General features: G+C 35.8%; 1 protein-coding gene across 3 annotated transcripts in view; it reads left to right on the top strand.

Moving 5' to 3' along the window:
• LOC110837615 (DNA excision repair protein ERCC-6) overlaps nt 1-23004 on the top strand; it is a 23271-nt gene extending 267 nt beyond the window's left edge. The window contains exons 2-24 of one of the 3 annotated variants that reach the window (XM_022079921.2): nt 113-534; nt 2098-2385; nt 3515-3702; nt 4565-4757; nt 5334-5464; nt 6668-6928; nt 7908-8020; nt 8746-8892; nt 9196-9355; nt 10427-10579; nt 10656-10783; nt 11583-11740; nt 12304-12501; nt 13192-13308; nt 13467-13643; nt 14327-14464; nt 15736-15846; nt 16354-16557; nt 16774-16938; nt 17635-17803; nt 18763-19344; nt 20389-20602; nt 21394-23004. In XM_022079921.2, the coding sequence (XP_021935613.2) occupies nt 490-534; nt 2098-2385; nt 3515-3702; nt 4565-4757; nt 5334-5464; nt 6668-6928; nt 7908-8020; nt 8746-8892; nt 9196-9355; nt 10427-10579; nt 10656-10783; nt 11583-11740; nt 12304-12501; nt 13192-13308; nt 13467-13643; nt 14327-14464; nt 15736-15846; nt 16354-16557; nt 16774-16938; nt 17635-17803; nt 18763-19344; nt 20389-20602; nt 21394-21862 (4509 nt within the window). In that variant the 5' untranslated portion in view covers nt 113-489 and the 3' untranslated portion in view covers nt 21863-23004. The remainder of the gene's footprint in view (nt 1-112; nt 535-2097; nt 2386-3514; nt 3703-4564; nt 4758-5333; nt 5465-6667; nt 6929-7907; nt 8021-8745; nt 8893-9195; nt 9356-10426; nt 10580-10655; nt 10784-11582; nt 11741-12303; nt 12502-13191; nt 13309-13466; nt 13644-14326; nt 14465-15735; nt 15847-16353; nt 16558-16773; nt 16939-17634; nt 17804-18762; nt 19345-20388; nt 20603-21393) is intronic. The other 2 variants (XM_022079922.2, XM_022079924.2) reach the window with 2 other exon arrangements.

The raw sequence follows: 23004 nt of genomic DNA, 5'->3' as shown, positions 1-23004 counted from the left end.
CAGTATGGTCTTTTCCACCACGGAATATACATAAATGTCTCAACCCAGTATAACAAAGGCTTGTTACTGAAGTTCTACAATATTCTATTAATAAGTTGCACTTGTTTTTCAGCTGACATGTTTGCAAGAATGAGTACAAGTACAGTGACGGGAAATCAATTGGAACCCCATGGATTGTTTACATTGCTGAAACCTGGTTCACAGATTTGTAAAATGTGTCTCGTAGCAGAGTGTACAGAGTCTGGATATGTAGCTTATAAATCATAGAGGATACTGCGAATTTTGAAGTAAAGACAGTGGTTAGAAGCGGTGTTAAATTTTGCCTCATTTTGTATTTGTAGTCAGGCGTGATTGTCTTACTGTTTCAGTTTTAAAGTATGTTGTTACGTAGGAATTAATGACACAACAGTTGTAACGTAGTTAATAAGGTTATATTATAAGTAGGAATACGTTTAATATATTCCGGTAGTTTAATTTGTGAGAACAAATATGTCGGCTGATCGTATGACTCAAGCCAATATTGCAGGAATTCAGGTAAACATTGCGTATGGAACATGCGAGTTTCGGGTTAAATATATTTTTTCTCTTCTTGTGCATTACTTAGAGCTATCGTCATTGTACTTGAGAAGCTAGTAGGCCTAGAAATTACCCTCCTTTACAGACCCTGAAGGTTCATTACTGAGTTCACAGTATCCCAACGCTGGACCCTGTTCTTAACCAGATTAATCCAGTCCACAATCACCTCTTACTTCCAGATCCATTTAATATCTTTCCATCTACTCCTGTGGCTCTCAAGTGTTTTATTCCTTTAGGCTTTCACAGTTATCTTAGTTAGAATTGAGGTGGTAGGTTGAAAACCTCTATACCTGAAACAGGTCATCTTTATGTAGGATTTGAGGCTCTCACAGCAGTGAGTATGAAGATGACAGTCTTCTTGGTTATAGTGTCATGTAGTCTGATAGTCAGGGTGATTGCCCTGAGGATGGAGTCAGCAAGGACCTCAGAAATGTTGGTAAACTTCTATCAGATCACACGACACTACAACGTAGAAGACACCCATCTTTAGGTCATCTTTGTATTTGTGTTTGTTTCATCTTAGATTTATTTACACTTTTGCTGATTTATAGTTTTTAATCGTTTTAACTCTGTAGTAGTTCTGTGTATGTTATGATGGTAGATATGTTGGTATGAGTTTAATATTATTGTGTTCAATAAGCTGAATGTGTTAGATGGAGTTAGCATAAGTTATGTTGATTGAATATCAGATTAGCGGGGAAGTTAGAGTAGAATATTTACATCAGTCTAGTTCTTCCTTGCCCCTGAAAAGTCTTTTGAAATTATGTAAAAATGAATTAAGTTTGGGGATTATAATGGGTACTGTTAGCCCAGTTCTGTGTTACTAGATGAGTACTTAAACATTTCTTATAATATGCATGGATCAATGGGTAGACCAAAGTACTGTATTGGATTGAATATCTTGGTAAGGTGTATGACACACTGTGAAGTACCAGGGGACCATCTATCCTTTCTGATATTTTAAGTGGCAAATTCTCCACCCTTCTACTTACATCACTTTTGTTCTTCAGTAAGAAAGAGTATACAAACTGCAAGACACAAGTAACTGATTAAATATGAATACTTCTCCTGAGTCCCTCCACGTGATTGCTTGAATAGGGAATTTCTACCACATAATGATGAAATACTCTCAGGCTACAAGCCATGTCAGGTGGCTGAAGGGTGAACAAACCAAATGTTGGTGGCCCAGGAGTATTTCATCAACTCCAGTCATCACGAACACTTCACTTCATACTTTATTATTTATTTCCTTAGTTATCTTGCAACATCATAATTATGTATGAAGTGAAGTGTTAGCTTAGGAGCTTGAAAGTTGATTCCAGCAATGTAGACTTTGTTGTAATACCCAAGTAATTAGATTTGTAAAAGGCTTTGAGGGGAAGGGATGAATGAATGAAGGTTGTAGATGTTTGATATGTGGTTATATCAGATATAAGTATGAAAAGGAAGCAGAAGAAACCTGCAGACAGGGTGCTGATAAAATTTCATTTTTGTATACTTATTATTTAATTCTTGTTTTAGATTGATCTGCAAGAAAGTGATCATTATGAGGATATTGTAGCGTGCCCCCAAAGTACTAGATCATTTCATATTGAAGAGATAGGTAATTCAGTACAGGTAGACACTAGTAATGAGCCTCAGTTTGCAAATGTGCATGTTTGGAATAAAGTGGATCAAGATCCTGACATATCTCACACCAAACAGTTCAAAGGATATACTGAAGAGAATGAAGCATCAAAAATTAGGATTGAGACCAGAAAACATGAAGTTGAAGAGATGTCACCTGTGGATGATTCTGTTATATTTCAGGTGAATAATAAAATAATAATATATTCATTATTATTACCATTTTATTAACATTCATTTGTATGTAGGGATCACAAATATCACATAGGTTATGAGTTGAGAGAGTTAAAGGAATAATTTGTGCCATTTGAGGTACTTTCCCACTACACATACACACTTGTCCAATTCCATTAAATTAATCTCTAAAAATGACAGTGACCCACATCTCCTATGAGAAGAAATGAAAATTTTGGTCAGATATTAACCAACCTTGTATATTAATAGAAAGAATGAATTAACTATTTGACAGGCTGACCATATGATCAACTCTCTGGAAGCAGAGCCTGAAAATTAAATACTTTTAAGACCAGAGCCCACCATTGAATGTAACATGTATGAACATTCAGTCCTCACAATCATTCTTTCTAAGATCAATCCATGCCGTTATTCTCCAATTTCCTCTGCCCTTTTAGGTGTCTGATTTCCAAGATGTTTCCCCACAAACATTTTTTGTCTCCCCATGCAGGCTTTATGTTTAGCCAATTGTAGCAGCCTTGATTTCACTATCTTAAGGATACCAGATGAAAAGTGATTATGAGCATCCAGAATAAAATTTGTGAGGATAACTGCAGGTAACATGCTGTTTGATCATAAACAAAATAAAGACATCTGAAGAAGCTTTAAAAATTCAGTCACTAGTTTGTATACTATTACCAAACTAATTGGTAACAACATGTAAGAAGGATGAAAACATCAGAATACCAAAACTGATTGTAGTGTACAAATGTAGGAAAGAGAAGTTTGGGAAGACCACTGAAAAGATGGTATGGAATCATAACAGGTCATAGGTTTAATGCCTGACAGGAGGAGGATAATGATGGTGAACACTACCTGATGATCTATATTAATCACAAGCTCCTCATTATGTTGTACGATCCAGTAGTGTTCATTTTATCTGTTATAGATTAAAATATTTTTTCAAGGATTGTTATTGTAAATATACAGATTAATAAAGATGATACTGGAAATTACTACAGCAACAATTTTATAACTTTGATGACTCTTCCTTATTCGAAATAGAAAAAGAATTCAAGAATACCATAATTTTACTTACCTGGCAACTTAAAAAAAAAGAACAAAACTTTTGTTGAAGGTGGATCGCAGCCAAATTGAGGAGGCGCAGCTGTCTGATGAAGCTGCAGAACTTCAGGTGCTTGGATTGTCAGTTTATGATCAGGCTACATTGGAAAAAGGAATCATTCAGCAGGTGGATCAAGCTTTGGAGCAACTTGATCGACAACAGCTGGAGGTACAGATGAAGACTGTTGCAGATAAAATTATGTAAGTTTATATTTTCATCAGGTAATTATAACAAAGCTTTCTCCTTTCTTGTCTGTCCTACCATAGATCCTCCGCTTGTATATTTGTTTGCTGTTTCTGTGCTCTGTTTTCTACATGTTGTCACAGTTGTCTCTCCAGTAGTCATTATTCTCATCCATAGTCATTTGACATCTTTATGTTTTATGATTTCAAAGGAATCATGTTTTTATCCATTTGTATTGCTTGAGACTTCTTCCATAGTTCTTTGAAACCTTAAGGTAGCTTTTTTCAAGTTTCCCTTTGGTCTGTTATGCAAAACTCACACTGTTGTGTGACCGTTTATGCCTGAAGTGTTTATTTTGGATATGTGTTCCATCACAATTTTTGGGGCACCAAGAATGTTCCTTGGAGATAACAATTTTTGGAACATTGCTGTAGATGAAAATTAAATCCCATCAATAATGTTTTGTATTTGCCTGAAATATTAAATTTAATGCAAAAGTATTTGACCAAAATGGTGTTTTTTGTATGTAGGAATGATGGACATTGGCAGTAATTTGTGCTTTTCTACAAATTATAAACTTGGAACCAAATATGAAGTTCACTTTAGTGCGATTGAGACTGTTCATATGTCTTTATTAATAAATTATGATCCATATGTAATTAATTTCTGAGAAAACCTTTGTAGAACTATTGTAGAAAGTGGAATGATGGTTTCAATAAGAAAAAAGACATCTGCACAAATTCACAAGCTTTATTTGAATCCACAAGAACAAAAGTTTTCTAATATTTTGATAACCACTAGAAGCATGGGCTGTTAAATGCAAGCAAAGACACATGAATGATACTTTGAAATACATTTCTTTTTGCTGTTTGTCTCCAGGACCTGTAAGCAAGAACTGAGAAAATCAGAAACAATCCTGAAAGCTTTGAAAGTAACAGGAATTTCAAGTGAGAAGCAGGCTGTGTCAGTGAGGAAGAGTGTTGAAACTGGGCATAAGGAGTTAGTAGCATTGAAAGATCATGCAGATCTCTTGCAACAAAAGTATACTAATCTGACTGGAGGTGGTAGTATTGTAAGTTTGATTTTAGTTGAGTGTTGTTTTGGTGTCAATGAGGCACTGAAGATGTATTTTAAGCCAGTGAGGATCGATAATTTGCTTATTATGATAAGATGGTTTATAAATGATGTTTTCTATAGCTAAACTGTATTGCATGCTCAGCCATGGCATCCCATTATCCTATAAGGGATTCTCAAGGGTTCAGAAGATAAATGATTTTAATTATGTATGTCAGTTTGGTTACCAGGCTGTAGAAATCTAAAATTTGGTTTTATGAACTTATGCTTTATATTGTCTGTAAGTGCCAGGAAAGTCCACATTACCATATACTGCTGCTAATTTGAGACTGTTTACTAAAGAAACAGAGTTGCAGAACCTTCTACATAAATTTATTGATTATGAAATATTGTCCAATGGAGAACTTTATAGAGAAGGACCAACTTAAGATGAGATTTAGACATTTCTCCATCTTGTCCTCGTCGTCGTCGTTGTTGTTGTGTTTTAATGATTTACACTGTTGAAAATTTACATATATTGTTTTACCACATAGTCATTTCACAATTCTAAACTTGTTGACGGATGTGTTGTTAGGTCACCATGACTCCAGATGCCACATCAGGAAAAGATAAGCAGCAGGAGAGTGAAAGAGAGCATAGAATAAGATTGGGAGAAATGACTCCATTTGGAAATGTTCTTGGTAACCGGTTGGCAACCACTGGCAGGTAAAATTGTAATTTTTGTTCACACATGTGTTTAATACAGAGGCTGAATGCTGTCTTTTCTGCTCATGTGTTGCAGTGATAGTCACACACATTTATTTGCATAAAAAGAAAATGTTCTTTACAACATACAATAAGGTAATATATGTATAAAATGGAGAGAATTGATAGTTTAATTCCATATGCATGTGCTAGTAGTCACAATAAGTTTATGATTTCAGTGGCTTAACACATTTTCATATATTTCTTATCTTACAAGTAGCTGTACAATATTCGGCTGTTTAGGGTTGGATTTAATTGAATTTAGTTACGTTGTGTTAGCTTGGGTTAGATTAGGTGCAATTAGTGATGTGCATACACAGTCAAACATATGTATGTGCGCAGAAGACTATGCAGTATGCAGCTGCTAACAGACAGATTTAGTTGAATTTGGTCAGGCTGGGTTAGGTGAGGTGAGGTTAGGTTAGTGACACTTATGTGCAGTTGGCTATGTGCGCATGCGCAGACAACCATGCACAATATTTAGCTGTTAAGGGGTGGATTTAGTTGAATTTTTATGTTGAGTTGGGTTGGGTTAGGTTTGGTAAGGTTAGTGACACATGAGCAGCACATGCACAGACAACGGTACACAATATTTAGCTGTTAAGAGGCAGATTCTAATTGGTCAGCCAGATTGGAACTTAGTCCACTTCTTGATTGAACAACTAGTTCAAGTGAGAGCAATTCCTCTTCTATTGGTTTGCCACAGATGAGTAGAAATAGGGTGTGAGGTAAACCAAAACACCCTCAATGGAAATTTTCACTGATTTGGGTTGCCAGCCCATGTTCTTTGTGAAATATAAATTTTAAAAACTGATGTCCTTCATAACTTAGATATCTTAGGGAAACAAGCTGTGGCATGGTCCACGGACTTGTGCAGCTACAATGTGAATCATAAAGTTCTTTATTATATAGTATCCCCTTCCTTCTTCTGTATTAGGCCAAAATATATGAAATAAGTAAAGGTTAATGTAATTGGTTCACTTGTTAGTTTATATCATGTACCATAACAAGTCAGCTTCTCCCCTATAAAGCTAATTAATTGTAATTCCTAACGTCTGTAGAATCTTACATTCTACCTTTCCACAAACCATGTTTTTGAGCAGTAGTCCCAGTTGATCGTAACTACTTGGTGCTCAATGGTATACCACCTGCTCTCTGTTCCAGTCAGTCCACCAGAGGTCTCACAGAATTTGAGAAGTACCTGGAAAGTCAAGCAGAACTTCAGAAGAAGCAGAAGGGTGGTATCAAGAAAATGAAGCTAGTAAAGGCTCATGCAATTGAGAAAGAAGTGAGTGTAAAACTTCATGGTGAGGCTGACCAGAAAAAAGGAATTAAAAGAAATTCACCACTGAAGAAAAGTATCCTACTGCCAAAGAAACGACCCAAAAAGGAAAAATTTGGCACAAATTCTAGCAATGATTGGTGGCAAGTATTGTGTATAGTTAACATCACTGATTTGTGAAGTAATTATTTGTTATTAAAACTATCATTTATTGATGTTTACATCAGGGTGAGTTGTCTCCAAGCAATTAATTTTTTTATTCACAGTCTTCACATAAGAATACCTTCAGGATCAGTGTCCACTCTTTTCATACTCCCTTTAGTGTATCTTTGCCCACTTGGTTTCTCTGTCTAGTCCTGGCTCCTGAAATGGTTGTTTATTCAGCATCTTAATTATGATTCTTTCAAAGGAATACTTTTATTGTCTATACATTGTCATTAATGTACTTAGAAATTGTAATGTAAGGCCATTTTATCAGTCACTGACACACATACATGCACACTGAGACACAGAATTTACATAATTGTGAAGTTGCATGAAATTTTATCCCTGTAAACTGGTTCTGTGATTTGTATGAATACCAGTGTGTTTAACATGTAGAAAATTGTCATTGAATTAGATTAAATGTTTAATGTATTCACTTATCTTACAAATTTTTTAACTTGAACAATTTCAGCAATGAAATTAATTGTATAACAACAATAATAATGGTACAGGATCCCTTTCCAGTGTTAAATTTAGGTTTTTCCGTTATTTTGATATCAGTTCTCTATTTTAGAAGTAAACTCCACTTAATTTTACAGTTTTCAAGTGTTAGTTGAGACTGACTTTTTTCCTTCCAAAATTGCAATTTTATTGATAGGCGGTACTGCTTTGTACTACTAAGTAAATATGATTCTAAGAAGTTTATTATAGTCACCAGAAAAGTATGTAACTGCATTTATGACTCTTTATCTGCGAAGTACAGTATTTCTATGTTTGTGTCCATGTCTTTCTCAGTGTATCAGAATTTATGATTCCCCTGTTCCTCAGTGTAGTCTGTTATGGTCCAGTGGGAGCATGTGTCAGAGGAAGCAGTATTCTGGTTATTTAGTTAATATGAAATTAAGACTTTTTTAATAGGGATCAGAAGAAGAAGCCAGGCAAACTTATGTCTGAACAGACAGCCCTTGAAGACAGTGAGGGGAGTGAGTACTTGCCATCGGAGAGTGAGCTGGAAGAATTGGGGAGGAAGGGTATGTGGCATTTCTTGATGTTTGTTTCTTTAATCAAGTTTGACAGGACACTGGATTGTTGTTATAATGTTTTCTAGGAATGAAAGGATGTGTATTCCTGTTATGACTTGAATGATTTTATCCTGTGTTGGTGTAATATATATACTTTTATTTATTTATTTATTTTGATACTTAGGTAATCATAGAATATGAAGGCATGAAAATAAGTAAAAATGTTAGGAAACTTACAGACACATTCTTAAAACAAAGTACCAACAGTTGTGATATTAAAAACTCAAATCCATTAAATTTAATGTTGGTATAATATACTTTATCTTTTATTTTTAGCTTGAAACTTACAGTAAATATCTGAAGACCCTAAAATTTATTACATGCAGTTTTGTTTTGTTTACTTTATTTGTAGTTATAATTTTATTTAAAAGTGTACTCCTATTAATTTCATAATATTTTATGCCTCTGTTTCCATTATATAAAAACTAAAAACTAAATAAAACAGTAAATAATGCATTATTTTGAATGGATTTGGAACTTACCTCTTTCTCTAAGTACAGGTGTTGGGAATATTTTTAACTAAAGGAAGAATAGAATGAGGTTATATATGAGGATTTGTACCTTTAATGTAATGTTATTTGAATTCTTTCAGAATAAGTTATTTGATAGATTTTTGCAGTATGAATTGTGTTATATTAGCTGCTTTATAGTACATAAACAGTTCCTTTTCTTAGAGTGTGGCAGGCATGTAAAGGTACCAACAAAGAAGAGAACACCATCAGGGAAACACAAGCAACGGCAGGACTTACAAGAATGGGGGACAGATGATAGTGACTGGGATTACTCTGATGAGGAAACAAGAGCTAAGCGGCGCAAAAGCAGTAAGTGTCATTTCATTGATCTCATCACTAGTAAAGGATTATTAAATAATTTTGGGTTGGCATTGTGAGTAGGTTGGGGATTCAGAAGGCCCTCTTTGAGAAGATGCCACATATAGACAGGAGTTCCCAAGAGCACTTTATCCTAACCTTACCAACCCTGGCCTATTGTAGGTAACCATTTAAATATGTTTTTTACTGGTCAATTATAAATCATACAGGAGCTTGTGAATTAAGAAATAAATACTCATGAGTCAAAGGATTAATAGCGATGAATACAAATTGTTTTTGTTGTGTCCTCTGCAGGAAAGAAAGAGATTGATGATGGTAATATTGAAGACTATAATGAGCGACTGAAGCTATGGGAAGAACAGAAAGCGAGGCAGACTGAGCCTGAGGAGATGGGTGGCCATGAAATAGGAGGAGGATACAAGTTGCCTAGGGATCTGTGGTCTAAGCTATACAAGTAAGTGAAACAAATGTTATAAATTTTAGTTCCCTTTCATTACTGTTTGAAGAGAAGTCCACTTTCCAAAGTCAAGATTAAATGGACTAGATTTTGGTGCAGATAGGTTTAATCTTTCATTGTGAAAGGACATGCTATGTATACCTGACATTTTTCATGAGTCCGAGAGGGACATGTACATGTCTGTTATACAGCTTTTGTTTTTATGATACTCTGTGTCATAATTTCTTAACAACAAGAATAGTATTTATATCAGAACATATAAGAAAATGTTGGATGTGAATTTAAAAATTAGTACCAGAGGCATTACAGTTCTTGAAACATGAGATAGTTCACTTTGACTCTTTAATATTGGAGACAAATGTTCCTCTTCCTTCACTAAAAATGATCTCACTTTGAAGGATTGACAATACATATTCAAATGTGTGGACATGTATGCACACATAGCACTGATTTCTCATTGGGAAAATAGTTCTGAATGTCTTATTAAAACAGTAACTTGCTAAAGTTTGTTTGTAAATTAGGACATGGTGAGATCAATAGTATCTTGGTTTAGTGTAGATGTTACCATGAACAAAGCAACCAGTTTATGGATATGCTGTTCCTTGAACAGCAGGTACTATAGTTAGCTGATGAGAAATTCCTTGTTAAAGAACCCAAACATCATCATCTTAACAGAAGTCTGTCATTTGACATTCAGCAGGTCAGCCTAGGTTACATCTTCTTTTCTTATATCTCTGATATTTGTTCAAACAATATTGTCTGTCTCCCAAGTGGTATATTCCTATGAATTTTGGAGAAAGAATTTTGTATGCATTATACTGTTTATTATCGCAGACTTTAATTATTCATAACCACTTGGAAGACTAAGGGAATAGGAGGGTACTATTAAAATTAAATATATGGGACTGGATAGTGGTGATAGGTACTGGACTGAACAGGATCCGGACATATTCAGTGGCAGGCTGTGTTACTATTATTTATGGTACCAAATCTTTAGTTTCTCTCTCAAAACTTGGAATATGTATGTAGTTTTGTAGATATTCATGTGTTAGTTTTTGTTGCTTTCAGTTACCAGAAGGTTGGAGTGCAATGGCTTTGGGAACTAAACCAGCAAAGGTGTGGGGGCATCCTGGGAGATGAGATGGGTCTTGGCAAAACTGTGGAAGTTATTGCGTTCCTTGCTGGACTCAACTATAGCAAACTGCTGTCTCGCCATGGCAGGTTAGTGTGCTCTCATTGAAAATTTACTCAGGACTGGGAGGAAGCAAGGAACTCAGCCTCACTTGTTTCTTTTTAGCTTTAGAGGAGTAGGACCAAGTCTCATTGTGTGTCCCACCACAGTGATGCATCAGTGGGTGCGGGAATTCCATTTATGGTGGCCATATTTCCGAGTTGCTGTCCTGCACGAGTCTGGCTCCTTCAATGGTGAGGAAAATCTTTCCATGCATTGTAATTGCAAATTTTTTGCACTTCTCATGCATTCAGTTACATTAATTTTTAGATTATATTTCATAAATGTCTGTGTCTAAGCTTATTGTTAACTTTGCTATTCTGATGGTATTTCATATTCAATAGTGGGAAGAAGGCAAATATAGTGGGATCAAATAACCCTGTCACACTATGTGCACATATGTCTTTATACTAATGGGAGTTGCTGTTCTTAGACAAAACTTCATTATTATATGGTTGACCCATCTTAGTGCTGGTTTTCATGGTACTGATTAGTATCTATATTTGTAGGTGTTTCTATCAGCATAGTGGTTTGAAATGTATTGATGAAATGGCAGTTGTGTGGGTAGTGGCTTAGTTTGAAGAAGGTAGTAATGGTTCAGTTTATGTCTTCTCTGTCATGGCAGTTTTATGGCTTGCACAAGATTTAGACTGGGGAATGTGTAGCATGCAGATGTTGCAAGAAACACACATTTGTTTGCGGAACCTTATAGGAGGATACTTAAGAGGTCCAGTGATAGAGGGGATAAAGAGACTGTGAAGATGTGAACTGTTATACTGGCTGAGGATAATACAGGTGGCAGGTTTTGTGTTGAACCTTATTGTTTCATAATGAGGATTTTTTTTAATGAGCAGGCTGAAGCTTGACTGCACAATGAATACTATACTCTTCAGTTTTTATGACTGAGTGAAAAATACCTTGATGGATGTTTTTGACTTTTTTTAATAATGTTATGAAATGGTCTTCTCATTGTGTGGAATGTGACTCTCACAGGAAAAAAGAAGTCATTAATACATCAAATGAGTTCTGTTGGATGTATTCTGGTGACATCATATGTGGGTGCTGTGCAGCACCAAGAGACCCTGCTGGCCAGGGATTGGCATTATGTAATTCTTGATGAGGGCCACAAGATTCGCAACCCTGATGCTCAGGTAGGCATAAAAGAGATGATGTTATTTGATCATTATATATGCCTTGTGTTCAGGGAAGACATGGGATGAAAGGAATTAAATTGGTAAAAATATGCTTCCTTCTTCCCCTCTTTGTCTTCTTCAAAGTACTGAACTTTATGACCGATTCAAAGATTTGCATAAGTGGGCCTTTGATCTCTTTTAATGGTCTTCCCAATAAATGTTTTCTGCAATCTGGTATGCATATATGAATGTAATAGTAATTAAGTCTAAAAATTTGAAGAAAATTTGTCTGCTTTCAGTTGTAACTCTAATTTGTACCCTTTCTAGTAACTATTTTTATAAAATTCTTGTAATTAAATTTATTTAGTGACACAAATTAATAACTCCCGTAAATGAAATAAGCAATGTAATATGCAAAACATCAAGTTAGAAGTGTCTTTTGGAAAAATTGTGTATCTGTCTGCTGTAAACTTAATAAATGTGAGTTGCAATACTTAATTTCCAAGATGTATGTGCTCAATTTGTATAGTTTATGGACTTGCTTCTCTTCCAGCTAGGTGAAATTTTTGTTTATTGTACAGGTGACATTGGCTGTAAAACAATTTCGTACACCCCACCGGCTCATCCTCTCTGGCTCACCAATGCAGAACAATTTGAAGGAGTTATGGTCACTGTTTGATTTTATCTTTCCTGGAAAACTGGGTACTTTGCCTGTATTTCTTGCTCATATGGCTGTCCCAATAACTCAAGGTGGCTATGCTAATGCTTCAGAAGTTCAGGTATACTATGATTCACTATTCTGTCATTTTAGAAAACCTGGTTACAGTGTGCTATGTTAACATTTGAGGAAGTGATACATTCCTTTTAGGATGGAGACACATTTGATGAAGCTGAAATTTACACATGCAGAAATAAAATCCAGACATTACCATTTGTGGACTTATGTTAAATGTAGTCTACATTTCCTATATCTAAAACCTTGTTTCCATTTTGAAGGTCCAAGTTGGAGGGTGATGAAATATTTAAAAACACAAATCTCACACTGGAGTCACTCTTCACTAAATATTATGGTATTAAGAATAAAGGATGATGAAGGGGATTGGCATGTATTATGCACAGGGAGATGAGAAATGTGTACAAAATTTCAGTCAAAACCTAAAGGAAAAATATCACTTGGGAGAACTAGGTGTAAATGGGAGGAAAATGTTAAAATTGATTTTGAAGAAACAACATATGAAGCTGTTGACTGGATTCATCTGTCTAGGATAAGGTTCAGTGCCAGGCTGTTGTGAACATGGTAATGAACCTTTTGGTTTCATAGAAGATTAGAAATTTTTTGACCATTTGGGCAACTATCTGTGGGTCTAGGACATTTCTTCATGGAGCTTATTCCAGTGCTGGAGCAGTTATTTATGCTTCTCAGTTCTCAAAAGTGAGATATTTAAGTTACTTGTCTCCTACTGGTACAGGTAGCAACAGCATATCGATGTGCTACGGTTCTGCGAGACACTATTGCACCCTACTTACTGCGCCGCATGAAAACTGATGTTAAATCTCATATACATCTCCCACCAAAGAATGAACAGGTATTTAGCATCATGTATCCAAACTTGAATATTTAACACTAGAATTCTTTGTAGTTATAAATCTCCAGGTATTGATCAAATTCTAGCAGATTTAATTATATATATTTGTAAATGTTCTAAGAGAAACTGGAGTCAGGTTGATTTTATTGTTTTTCCAGGTGTTGTTCTGCCGGCTGACAGAAGAACAACGAAGTCTGTACAAAAGCTATTTGGATTCTGATGAAGTAGGGCGAATTCTTCAGGGTCGATTCCAGGTCTTTGTAGGGCTAATTGCTCTTCGCAAAATATGCAATCACCCAGACCTGTATTCAGGGGGACCAAAATTACTTCGTGGGGTAAGACCAGTTCCTTTCATTTATGGTAATCTATTTATCTTCAGTAAGCAGTAAAACTGTGTTCATAAGTTAAATTACCAAAAACTAGATTTAAAATTGGCAGGTTCTTATTAATCGTCAGTAGGAGAACATACCAGCTCCATCTTTCTTTAGCTTGTTCCAAGCTATAGTAATTATATCAGTAATATTTAATATTCTTGTGCCCCCTGTCAAACTGTTGGTGACATTTGGGTATAATGTCAGACTGAGTTTGACAGACTTAAAATGAAAAACATAAAATTGGGTCTGGTAGTGTGTTACATGTCCAAAATATGAGTCTCGAGTAGAGGTCCCCTGTTTAAGTCATTGACATTCATAGAATCACATTTCTGTTCAACATGGGACTGTATTGAGTTTTACATTTCACACAAAATTATTTTGGTATTGTTAAAATATTTTTACCTCAAAAAGATACTGTCTGCATTTGCTTGAAAATAAGACAAGCTGATGATGTCTGTAGAACAAGGCAGGGATTATGGTTGACATGGAAAGGAAAGTAGGGAAAAAAATTAGTTTTGCAAGAAGGATGTGGCATAATTTTAAAAGCCCTGATAATTATTATATGGAGGAGAGTGATACAATAGGACAAGCTGCAGTGTGTTTTGTTTGGTAGGTACAATATGATATTGTACTGTATGTTGCAGGATAGAGAGGAGGACCTGCCAGAGGAGAGTCGATATGGATACTGGCGCCGTGCTGGTAAGATGTTGGTGATAAAATCACTGCTGAGCATTTGGCAGAAACAGGGTCACCGTGTGCTGCTTTTTACACAGAGTCGGCAGGTCAGTTATAATTTTTTACTTGCTTAAAATATTGTAAATGTTGTCCTTATATATACTGTATTCTAATCACTCTTAAAAATTATAGAGGATGAGCAGAAAAGTATCTTTACAAGTGTCAAGGCAAATTCCAAACACAGTGACATTACAAGTGGTCTGGATCCTCCTCATACATGCTATCTACATGCAGTAGAATTGTTCAGTTGTCATTAGACTGTTGGGCATGATAGGTCTCAGAGAAGAGTATGGAAGGTTTTGAAGTGGGTAAATGGATCATTTAATGAAGCTCCCAACATAACTTTTTGCTGGTATCTGGGGAAATTGGTTATGGAAATGATGCAGAAACTTCTGGTGTTGTATTGTGAACAGATGATGTAACAGTGTCACAGGTTCAAGAATAATTTTTAATTGCATTGTACTTTGATTATCTTCAGATGCTACAGAGAGTTGCAGAGGAGGTCAGAATTTCATTTAGTAGTTGGCAGATAATCCTGTTTAGTGATTTTGGTACATTGTGTCACTCGAGAAATGTTTGGAACAGCTATATGTCTCAGCCTTAGACACTTCAGAACTTCAGTGTGGAACACAGCATGATTGAATCCTGTACAGTTTAGATTATCAATGGTTTAGACTTATGTTTCTCATCCAGATTGATCTATCTTCAGTCTCAGAAACTGACCTCTCAGAGCCAGTCCACATGAATTCTTCAGAATCAGAATTAAGTGGCAGCTAACCTATTGCTTCTGAAATGCATCAAAATGTTAATTTTGCATCCTCAGTTCACAGCTGTAGGCCTCATGGGTAACATAGTACTGTACTCATAAAGTGGATCCAGTTTATGTGCACTAAAATCAACATGTTTAAACAAGTACATACTCAGGTGTATTGATCAATAATAACTGCATTCAGAAACTGTCCTTATAGCAGCAAGATTAAAACTTATACTTGCAGAGCAATTGGAAAATCAGCCACCAATATTAAGGAAAGGGTTAAACATTTTGTCTAATAATGTGTAATTGAAATTGCATGTTATGTTTTGTTATGCAGAAAAATTTAATCTTATTTAGAAGCTTGCTTTGTCTTTTTTTGTGTGTACTTACTGTAATGCCATTGTAAACATGTATATGTCCATAGGATTGGAAGGAACAGTTTTCCCCAGTTTTATACTTGAGATAATTAAAAGATTCTAAAGATGTCTCTGTGAACTGCTTGCCTCTTGATCTTAGGTAGATATACTAGCCACAAATTTTTAGAATATATCATTTCTCTTTCAGATGCTGTGTATCTTGGAGGCATTTGTACAGAAGCAGGGCTACAAATACCTGAAGCTGGATGGTGGGACAGGCATTGCTTCACGACAGCCCCTTATCACCAGATTTAATGAGGTTTGTTAGACATCATTTTTTTAGGACTCCAAAGTTGTCTGTTCCTTTCAAGTTTTCTAACTTACGTCAGCTGTCTTAGGCCTTACATTCAAATTACATTGAACATCTGTAATTGGACAGATACAATCATACATGCAAAGTACCTTCACATAAAACATGGTGCTTCTTGTGTTTGATTTGCAATGAATTGCATGTAAATCAAGTATTTCTGTGACTGGTATATTGGACAGGAATACTATAAAAACAAGAATGGAAAGAGAGAAGTGGCATATTTTTAAAATTTGTTTTAACTTTTCTTGAATTAATTCTTCCTTTACTTTATTCAATAGAAGTAGACATCCTTAACAAAGAGAATACATATGAAAAGATATAAATTTAATGTGAATGAGTAGAACGAAACAGGGACACCGTCATTATAAGTGTCAGTAGACAATGCAGATGAAACATCAGACTGATTGCTTTGTCTTGTCTTGCTTGTTAACAGTGTCCTAATGTATTATGTTGCAGGATTCATCATACTTTGTTTTCCTGCTTACAACACGTGTGGGTGGTCTAGGTATCAACCTGACAGGAGCAGACAGGGTGGTGATCTATGACCCAGACTGGAATCCAGCCACTGACACTCAAGCTCGGGAAAGGGCATGGCGTATTGGGCAACAAAACCATGTGACTGTGTATCGACTGGTGACTGCTGGCACCATAGAAGAAAAGGTGTGTGCATGTATATGTTGTCATACCTATGGTAATCTTCACCCTTTTCTTTTGATGCTTCTACTTTGTATTGGTTGTGTTGTAGAAATATATGGGATTAATATACTTGGAACTCTTTAAGAAATTTTTAATAAATTTTATCACCTTGGCATGGAGTATGTGATACTTCAGATATTTGAAATGGTCTTTCTCTTCATTTGATTCTCATTGTTTTAGGTGTATCATCGTCAGATCTTTAAACAGTTTCTTTGTAATAAAGTGCTTTGTGACCCACGTCAGCGTCGTTTCTTCAAGTCTAATGATCTCCTGGAATTGTTTACACTTGCTGAAAGTGAGCAAACCACAGAGACTGCTGCAATCTTTGCAGGCACTGGCTCAGAGGTAAATGCTAATATGTACTGCAGGGCACTGATCTCTACAGCAAATGATTTATTTATCAGTAACATGCAAAAACTGATTCCCATTTGTGCAAGATTGTGTTTCGTCTTGTGACACAATGTCTTATTGCACTGTTGAAATGACAGTAAAACTGGGAAACTGCTTGCTACCATATCAATGTTTTAATCTTCTTATTGACCTTTGCAACTTTCTGTGTGAAATAAAACAGTAAACTGGTACTGATTGGAACCTGATAATCTATTGAAATCAAGTATTTTAAGAAAAGACACAGTAAAAAGACATGAAATAATTATGGTATTTTATCTGAAGACTTAGAAACCAGACAAGCCATTAGACCAGTTTAAAAATTTGATATCAAAAACATTTCTTTCCCACTGTGAACAACTTTGACATGCTAATACACCATATTCCATATCAGTCACTCAGTTTTGTTAGTTCAACAATAGTATGAACTGCAGGAGAGAGAGATAGGAGGGTAGCCTAACAGAGGGGGAACAGATTCTCACCAAAAGTAGGGGTGGATGTGACATCTTCATTCTTAGTTCACATATTTTCCAGGTATTTAGATCCACTGGATATGCTGTACATTCAACAGTTAAATACTAGATGTTATTGTTTAGGTCTGGTAATATAACTATGATCCTTTGTGACAAGATAATAATATTAGTTCTGTTTCAGGTAAAATTGACACCTAAGAAATCAAAATCATGTGAAGGAGAAAAGAAACTTCACCAGAAGACTATACATAAAGAGTTGGGAAGTGTGAAATTTTCAGCATCAAAGCTGGAACGCATGAAGCGTTTGGCACAGCTACTTAGTAAGCAGATTGCTTCAATCAGCAAACAAGGTGAATTACAGTCTTTCTGTCCTGTATCTGTTCCTTTTTTAAGTTGCTTGGTTTTCAGTTATTTGCAAAATGTATTTGATTTTGAAGTTTTGCTAATGGTATTTTCTTGCTATAGCAACAGTGATAACAACACCATTATGATTGCCACTACCACACTCCTGCTTCATATTCAGAAGGTCTTGGGTTCAAATCTCGGCCTGGAAACCAGCTATCCTGACTGGGGTTTTCATGGTTTTCCTTAGTCCTTCCAGGCCAATGCCAGGATAGTACCTTTAATTAGGTCATGACCACTTCCTTTCTAAATCATCCTTACATTCGACCTTTATAGTCTGAGGTACTGATTAAGAATTATTAAATAAACTACATACTACACACACGCACATCACCTTCATCCATTTTAACCCATGTTGTCCCAGGATACAAAGGCCTTCTCAGTTGCTTTTAACCTTCATTGAATTATCATTACCTTCTCCATCACTTTACACCTCACTACCCTCAACTCCAGTCATCCACTTCTACCAGTTTTCCCATCACACTCATTCATCATTCCCACATTTGTACCACATCCTACCCCAGATCTCATATTCATTACTTCTTTTCTTCCTGCTTCCTTCCTTCCAAGTTAAGAGTCTCAAAAATTTCAGCTTGATATCCAGTCGAGTCAAGCCCACTCACTCACTCACTACAGGCAAGTTAATGAAGACCAGTGGCAAATATAAAAATATTTTTGTGTATCCTATTGTGAGGCTATAGATTACGTTAGTAGATGTAAGTAATGTTTTTATAGCTTTGATTGGAAGTATTCAAAATCTGAGGGATGAACTAAGGGTTGCATTATGTAGTATGTAGGTGAGCATTGGCCTCTTGTCCCCACTTTCATTGTCCTTGAAATGTTATTACTCCTAATGTATTATAAATGAGTAATAGCATTAACAGTGGTTTAATTAACCACTCTTTAGTCTTCTGTTTTCCAGAACCATCTTGTAAGGAGAGACGAGACATGATTGGTAGCAGTGATGAACTACTCTGCCACCCTTGTTGCACAGATCCAGCCAAGGATGTGGCTTATACATCTGGAGCAAATAAGAATGTGTTCGAACTGACGACACAGATTATGCCAATTGAAGAATGTGGTTCTGGTGAGAGGAAAACTGTGAGTGAGTCAGGGACTGTTGAGAAGGATGAGCGTGTTGCACAATGTGAAAAGTATACAAGAATAGAGATGCCCAATGAACACTTTATGCAGCAAGAAGTTGTGAAAGATCTTTCTGGGACAAAAGATAACTTGGTTATGAAGAACTCAGAGCTAAGGCAGAAGGCTCATAATAAAGGAGCAGTTAGGTCCCATCAGCATGGGAAGAAATATCACAAGAGGAAGCATTCACATAGAGAAGAAAAAGGTGCAATGTTTGAAGGAGAGAGGGTGTCTTTCTTGGTGGGACAATGTGAAGCAAAGGAAGGATTGTCCTTAGCTGACAGCGGAGAACAAAGCTCTCGGCAGGAGGATGACTATGTGCTGCGTAAACTGTTCAAGAAATCTGGTGAGTCTTTCACTTGTTAAATTCATTCATGTGCCTTGGTTTGTTCCATTATAAGTTGTATGTGAAACTGTAAAACATGGTGAAACCTCATTCAGATATCCACCACATTAAGATGTAATCTTTCTGCAGTTCACAGACATCACAGAAGATATGCACAGTGCTGAGTTTTAAGTTTACCATTTTAACTTTGATATTTTAGAGAAATTCCTAAAGCAGATTGAAGACAATGACGTGACCAAATGTTGCATATAACAACATAGTTGTAAGGCATCAAGGAGCATGATTAAACATTCCACTTTAATCAACTTCAGGATGGAAAATTGGATTTATATTTATTTTGTTTATCCCTAACATTCAGTATCAGATTTGGACAATCTTCAACCTGAAGAAGTATTCTAAGTTCAGAAGTGCATGTATGCATTCCAGAATTTATGCTTTATTTCAGTTGTTTAAATTGTGTTCTTTTTGAAGTATTGATTACCACATAGAATTTTTAAGTTTCATTCTTTTCCCTTGTAGGCTAATAAAACCAGAATAGTGAAGCTGCCTGATTTAAAGAAATTGGGAATATTGAGTGTTATTTTAATGAAAATGTTCAGTACATGTAATTTCAGTGCCCTACTTACAGCAACAGATTTAACTTTCCTGTACTTTAAGTGAATTTTGTGTATGTCATTGCAAATTTTGCTTAGCCTCTTGTACCCTTCTGTTAAGGGATACACTTTGCCCATGTCACTGCCAGGCCTTATAACCATATCTAAATGGCTGATATGGTAAGACTGTGTTTAAAGATTAAATTTGGCATATGAGGTAGATTATTGGTCTGTCCCTGTATCCACAAATCATTCTCATGTTTAGTTTACTAGGGTTTAAGGTTTTAGTAAACATAAGGTCTGTAGTTTGTAACTTTATCAGGTTTTTCTATCACACACCTCAGACTACACAACATAACCCACAAGCTTATAAATTAACTACCTCTGCTTTACATAATTGAATATAATAGAAGTAAAAACATTTGCATTGAACAATTTAACTCCTTCCAAGGTATCCAAACAGCAATGAGACATGACTCCATTATGGAAGGAGGACATGCAGACTATGCTCTGGTGGAAGGTGAAGCATGTCGAGTAGCTAAGGAGGCTGTACAGGCATTGAAAATGTCACGACGGCAGTGTTGGCAGGCTGATACAGGTGTCCCATCTTGGACTGGTCAGAGTGGAGCTCTCCGTTCTCGTAACACTTCAGCAACCCAAGTTCGGTGAGAATCATTATTGGCTTGTATCTGATACTGTGTTGAATTTAATGTCTGTATTGTTTTGTTGTGATTACAATATTAGCATTATTTTATTTAGGACCTGTCCTACCAGGTTTCATATTGGACTACTAACTTAGAACATTACATGATATTTCAGGTATAAAATGATAATATCTATTCTCTGTAAGTTATCTTCAAAATATTATTTTCTGGCTTTCATTTTACAGTGGCTTAAAATGATGTATTGTTTATCTTATCATTGTGTGATTTATTAAAATAATAAGCAACATATTTAAATACTTATGACACTAACTATTTCTGTTAATCACAATGCTTTTTTCATATCAGCTTGCTAATTCACCAGTTTGCTTTCGTCCAAGAACATGGATGTTTGTGTTTTCTCCATTGCTGCAACTTAACATTACTCATAGCTATTACTTCTGCAGTTTCATGGTTTTGTCCTGCTGTCCAGGTAAAAGCAGACTAGACATTGGTAATTCTGGGAGGCAAATACCCTGGTCTGTGAGATTACTTTCATCAGAGAAAATAAGCTAAAGTGTCTGATGTGGTTAATTTACTCCATAACATAACATAGTAAAAGTGCTGTTAAATTTCAAATTAACTATAACATATTTTCTGAATGACATAAGGATCAAGTTGTTTCATAATTGAAGTACTGGTTTGTCTTGCATTAAGCATAGTAACCTGTTTGATCTGGCTTCAGGTTCACTACAGTTATAAAAACATTCTTCATGAGCAACTGACATTAAGTTTCATGCTTGCTAATTTTACAGACGTAGGTTTGGAAAGAAAAAGGCTGTCACAAGTCCTGTTAGTGTTCCTGAGAGTGAACCCAAAGCAAGTGCTTTTGATGTGAGAACTGAGGAGCCCATGACATCCAGTGAGCTGCTGTCACGAATGCGGGCCCGTAACCGCCTTCTGGAGCCCATGGTGAAACCTGAACTCGAGTGTAGAGAGGAAGGATTACAAGACAATAATCCAGCAGACAGCATTCTAACACTCCCATCTGTGTCAGCTCAAGAGGAGCATGTCGAGCTACTCACAGACATACGGAACTTTGTAGCATTTGGTGGATCAATGGATGGACGAGCCTCAACTGAAGAGATTCTTGCTCAGTTTAGTGAACGTTTGCCACCTGGATCTTCTCCTTTGTTCAAATTTATGTTGAGTGAAGTGTGTGAGTTCCACCGACTGACAAGTGGACAGGGTGTGTGGAAGCTGCGTAGTGCTTTCAGATGGTAATTTTTAGTAGTGTCTTCAGATGTGATCTCTTTCAGAAAAGTAGCTTCTTTGCTTCTTTCAACATATGCACTGGTGACTGGATTTAAGTATTAGCCAATATTCCATGCCAAACAATATGGCCACCTGTGATGTCAGGATACTTCAACCCTCTCTCTTTACTTGCATCAAATGTCCTTCCTTTTCCATTGACCAAAGCTGCTGTTCTCTTAGTATGGCTACTAAATAATGATCTTGTTTATTTCTCTTGGTTGGAAGGGTGGGTAGGCCTAGTCTGATCATGTTGGTAAAAAAAATCCTGCTGGGAACTAAAGAATAATTGTATACTCTTACCACCATTACTTTGGTTGAAGGTGGTATTCATATTTAAAAAGTATTACATAAATTTATTTTATTTAATTTTCTGTTTTATTCCCCTTCCTCCATTTTTTCTGTTGTAGCAACTTAATGTTATTGCATTAAGTTTCAAACTGTATTGTTTTATCAAGATTTAATTTAAACAATTAAAGGTTGCACCAAGAAACTTTGCTATGTAAAATTACTAAGTAACTAGGAACTTCTTACTCAGACTGCTGTATTTTTAATCCAGTTACCTCATAATAGTAAGTGGGGATAATTCTTAACACAAAAAGTTCCTTTTTCATTAATTCCTAAACATTCACTCTGTTGCATGTTCTTGGTTCTACTGTGTGCTATGTATCTGACCCATCTGAACCTCTTTCTTTTAATCTATGTAAAGACACTGAAGAGTATAAACCGGGAAGTAGATGTATTAGTTTATTTATTTCAGAGAGTATCATACAATAGTTAATAACACAAACTTGGCAGAGCTGTTTAACTATGTAGAGGTTCTGGAGGACATATAGTTTAGCATAGAAGACAGAAGAAATGTTGGTAAACTTCTACCAGACTACATGGCACTACAGCCCAGAAGAAATCTTGGCTAGCAGCCTTAAATCTATGTGAATACCTTGTCATTTTGATATGTAAATGGTATATTAATGAGGTGCTCGTAATGTGATGTGAATAAAGTGTATCTTGGTTTCCCTGTAAGCACTTCCCTGAATATTGCATGGTATGATGTATATTCCCCATGTACAATATTAAATATGATACCATGAGACAATTAAAGCCGAATATCGTTA

Source organism: Zootermopsis nevadensis, unplaced genomic scaffold (assembly GCF_977971745.1).
Source record: "Zootermopsis nevadensis isolate Lab colony 2312 unplaced genomic scaffold, Znev_1.0 Znev_ptg000003l, whole genome shotgun sequence".
NCBI lineage: Eukaryota > Metazoa > Arthropoda > Insecta > Blattodea > Termopsidae > Zootermopsis > Zootermopsis nevadensis.
The sequence above is the reverse complement of the archived record's forward strand: the minus strand, read 5'-3'. Positions and strand labels throughout refer to the sequence as shown.